The following is a 4,253-nucleotide window of genomic DNA, read 5'->3' on the forward strand; positions in this document are numbered from 1 at the left end:
ATGCAGACCTGCTTGAAGCTGGATCCGGTGTAAGGATCACTGTATTCTTGAAACAACCACAAGGTTGCTAATGTTTGCCAAACCTTTATTCCTTTGTTTGTAAGACCTATAAAAACCCCTGCGCCCAAAGCTCGGGGCTCTCAGCCTCTGTTCAGCTTTGCTGATCATGCTTTGAGCCCCAGCATGCTGGAAGAATAAAACCTTTGCTTTTGCATGAAGAGAGTGGCTTGGGGTCCTCCTTGGTTGTCACGCGGGGCGCCGATCTCAACAGTACCACAGCACGCAGTATAGTTTATTATTATTATGACGTATAACAAGACAACCACTTGCCAAATAATTAGTGAAATTCTGCCACTATCAAAGATTAAATTCTTAGGAATATAAGGAACAGTAGCTTAGGAATGTGCCTACTGTTCCTTGTTTTCATAATGACCCAAATTTTCATCAGTAAGCCTGGTGTGGTGGTGGCGCACACTTTTCTCAGCTCTTGGGAGGCTGAGACAGGAGAAGCACAGTTCAAGGCCAGCCTCAGCTACTTAGGGAGGCCCTTTCAATTTAGTGAGAGACCATTTCAAAATAAAGAATAAAAAACAGGGCTGGGAGTGTAGCTCTGAGGTAGAAAGCCCCTGGGTTCCATCCCCAGTTCTGAAAAAAAAAAAAAAAATTTCCATCAGTAACCCCCAAATAAGGTTATATGTGTGCAATGTGATAAGGGATGGATCCCTGGGGCATTCTGCTAAATTGCGGAGGCTGGTCTTCACCATGAGATCTTTGTCTCTGCCTCCCAAGTACTGATTACAGGAAACCACACCTGGCTTGTAATTTCTATTATTAAAATAACTGAAAGCACCAAAAAGAAACAATTATGGATTTATACCAAGAACATTTGGATAAACTAACAGCTTAAAACAGGAACATTTCAACCCAGTAAGAAATGCAACATTAATTAGGATATATATCAAAAGTTGATACATGAAGAAACATCACTGATTCTGAAGGACAGTCTGTACTAGCAGATATTACTAAGAGAAACTGAAGAACAAAAAAAGAAACTAACCAAGTGGATAAATCTTACAGATGGGTGTTAGAAAAATGTGTTGACAAAAATAACTTTTATAAACCCAGGCATGGTGGCACAAGCTTGTAATCCCAGCATTTTGGGGAAGCTGAGGTTAGGAGGATCGCAGGTTTGCAGCCAGCCTCAGCTACTCAGTGAGGCCCTTTGCAACTCAGTGAGACCCTGTTTCAAAATAAAGAATAAGAAACAGGGCTGGGGGTGTAGCTCAAAGGTAGAATGCGCCTTGGTTCCATCCCCAATAACACACAAAAAAAAACCTCTCCCTCCACTGGATACTAACAGATTAAGTCATGCAATTCTTGCCAAATTTAAATTCAATGTCTTCCCATAATCTGATGGCTCTCTCATGCCATAATCTCTCAATTCTACCCATTTGTTTGAACTTATTTCCCTGCCTACAATGCAGTTCCCATCTTTTTATTTTTACTCATCTTTCCGCCCTTAGTCTATCCTGACTCTACTTTTGTTAAGTCCACTTATAGAAACTGTTTAGAACATGGATACCCACTCTGCAATAAAGAACTGCAGCTGACATTTTTTAAGTGTTAATACTGCATATTTACTGCCTTACAGGTAAGTAACCAACTTGACCAACTTTTTCACCTACTCTTCCTCCAACTTGGTTAGGAGCCTCTTAAGGGATTCTCTTGGTTCCCTGTGACAGAGGAAGCAATACAGTATATTTCTTAGCAACCTTATTTTTTTCCAAGTTGGCCAATACCTTTTAGTTTGCATGTGTTTTTATTAATAAAGACTTACAGGGCATTAAAAAAAAAAACTTTCCCAAAAGTATGCTAGTGAAACTTTTTAATAACAGATAATGATCATATAAATTGCCAAGAAAAATACACTGCACAGGAAAACAATTCTTCATGTTCTTGATAATATCTCTTAACAAGAGATACAGTATGTACCCTGGACAGACTTTGCTGTTTTTTTTTTTTTAAAGATACTTCAGAAAAACAAAATAGATTCATATGCTATGAACAAAAATCTTTAGTATGAACTTGTGATCATTGCCTCTGAAATTTCAAAAGTTGCCACAATATTTTTCCAGTCCTGTAAACTCAAAGATATAATTCCTTGTTTCCTTCCAAAAGAACTGGGATCATTTCCTTCACCCATTTGGTTAATATTAATTGGCTCTAATATCGGCAGCCTATCTTGGTCAAGCCTTATTCTTGCAAAACCATCTCTTATAATAAAAGAAACATAGAATATATTTTCCACAGTACGAGAGAAAGAGTTTGGGTCGATCACAAACTCAAAATAAGACACAGGAGTATCCGGATACTTTTCAAAATAGGTTTGCAACAATCCCAAGATTCTTTCTACTTCTTTTTCTGTTGCCTCTTGATTCGTATGCAGGTCCAACCTCCTTAATTTTGTAGGCATATCTCCATTTCCTTCCATTTTGCGAACTTTTTTGTGATGTTCAGATCGGGGCTTTCGGACAGAAGGCTCTGACTTAAAAGAACCAAAAAGAAAGTGGAATGTTTCCGCTTGCAATATCCAGGATGTTGCTTCCATTTGCACTGCTCCCCAGAACTTAAGAACTACACTGTCATCACAACGACTCAATTCTTCGCGCTCCTCTTCCATCCAATTTAGGCCCACAAATATGAACAGAAAGTCACAAAATGCTGCTTGATTAAAATAGCTCATATCAGAATTTAACTGCTTTGCCTTTTCTTTACCCAAATCAGAGGCCAGAACAAGAAACTGGGCATCAAGGGCTGCTTCTCTTGTTCGGCTCACTTCATCAAACAGGACGTTGGCCTCCTCGAGGGCCTCGGTCAGGGTGTCGCTGGCGGTGTTGACGATGTCGTCGCGGTTCTGCTGGACCGTGTAGATGAGCTGCCGGTACTGCTTGCGGATGTTCCGACATTTCTCCTCGTCATCCACCCTCTCCAGGAAGCTTGGGTCTATGTCAGGGTCGGAGCTGAGGTCGTCGGAGTCGTCTTCAGCCCCCACCGCCACGTACATCTTCCTCCGTTCTTCCTCCTCGGCCACCGGCCTCAGCAAGTACTCACTGGAGGTGGTCGTCACGACCGGCTCCTCTCCTTTCTCCTCGTTTCCCTTCAGGGAACGTTTTTCTTCAGACATGTCGGCAGGAGGTAGCGCGCAAGTAACCGCCTTCCCAACGTTCCGACGCCGGCGGAAGCCCAAGCAGCGGTTACGGCCGAGGGGGACGCCCGCCCATGCGCACTGCGGCCGGCCCGGCCCGCCCCCTCCGCGCCCCCAGAGAACCCCGCGGCAGGCAGGCCGGCCCCGCCCCCAATTCGGCGCCACGCCCCTAGGAACCCCGCGGCAGGTAGGCCCCGCCCCCAGCTCGGCGCCCCGCCCCGCCGCGCCCCCAGAGAACCCCGCGGCAGGCGGACCGGCCCCGCCCTTTCCCGTGCGTTTGCAGAGAAACCCGCGCTACGTATGGAACACGCGCAACAAAGGGCTCCACGCCGGTAAAGGAATAATTTTCGTACAAGCTATAATTATTCTACTTTTCAACCCTAAAAGACACTATCTTCTAACAAAATACGGGTGGAACTAAAGGTCCTGCGTTGGGATACTGAGGATGGTACCCAAGAGCATTTTACCTCTGAGCTACATACACCCCCCAGCCCTATTTTTAAATTTTGAAACAGGGTCTCAATAAGTTGGTGTGCCACCATGCCCGGCTAGGTCTTGCGTTTTAAAACGTTCGCTGCCAGCCGGGCGTGGTGACGCACGCGTGTAATCCCAGCATTTGGGAAGCTGGGACAGGAGGATAGCGGCTCCTGGACAGCCTCAGCTACCTAGGCCCTCTGCAATTCAGTTAAGATCCTGCTTCAAAATAAAGAAGAGGGCTGGGGGTGTAGTTCGGAGGTAGAATGCCCCTGGGTTCCACCCCCAGTACCACAAAAAGAAGAAAAAAAGTTCACTAACATATACTGCAGTTAGGCTGACCTGCTTCTAGTTTGCTGGGATTAGGAAGTGTTATATTTGGTGCTTTGTTTTGTTTTGGAGAAATAATCTGGCTAAACTACCCATAAAAGCCAAGGACCATGACCTCCATACAGTTAGGACAAAATCTCATTTTATTTGCAAGGTGGTAGTTTGGAATGCATACAAAATTTTTTTTCCCCTTCAGTACTGAGGATGGAACCCAGGGGCATTCTACCTCTGAGCTACACCCCCA

General features: G+C 44.7%; 1 protein-coding gene across 1 annotated transcript; it reads right to left on the reverse strand.

Moving 5' to 3' along the window:
* Positions 1-2,074: 2,074 nt before the first annotated feature.
* On the reverse strand, positions 2,075-3,257 carry EID3 (EP300 interacting inhibitor of differentiation 3; the record flags this gene model as incomplete). The annotated part of the gene is made up of 1 exon (XM_080705068.1): positions 2,075-3,257. Exon 1 carries the CDS (start codon positions 3,182-3,184, stop codon positions 2,075-2,077), a length of 1,110 nt encoding a protein of 369 aa, XP_080561194.1. The 5' UTR covers positions 3,185-3,257.
* Between the last annotated feature and the right edge of the window lie 996 nt (positions 3,258-4,253).

Source organism: Muscardinus avellanarius (assembly GCF_963383645.1).
Source record: "Muscardinus avellanarius genome assembly, chromosome: 11".
Classification (NCBI taxonomy): Eukaryota; Metazoa; Chordata; class Mammalia; order Rodentia; family Gliridae; genus Muscardinus; species Muscardinus avellanarius.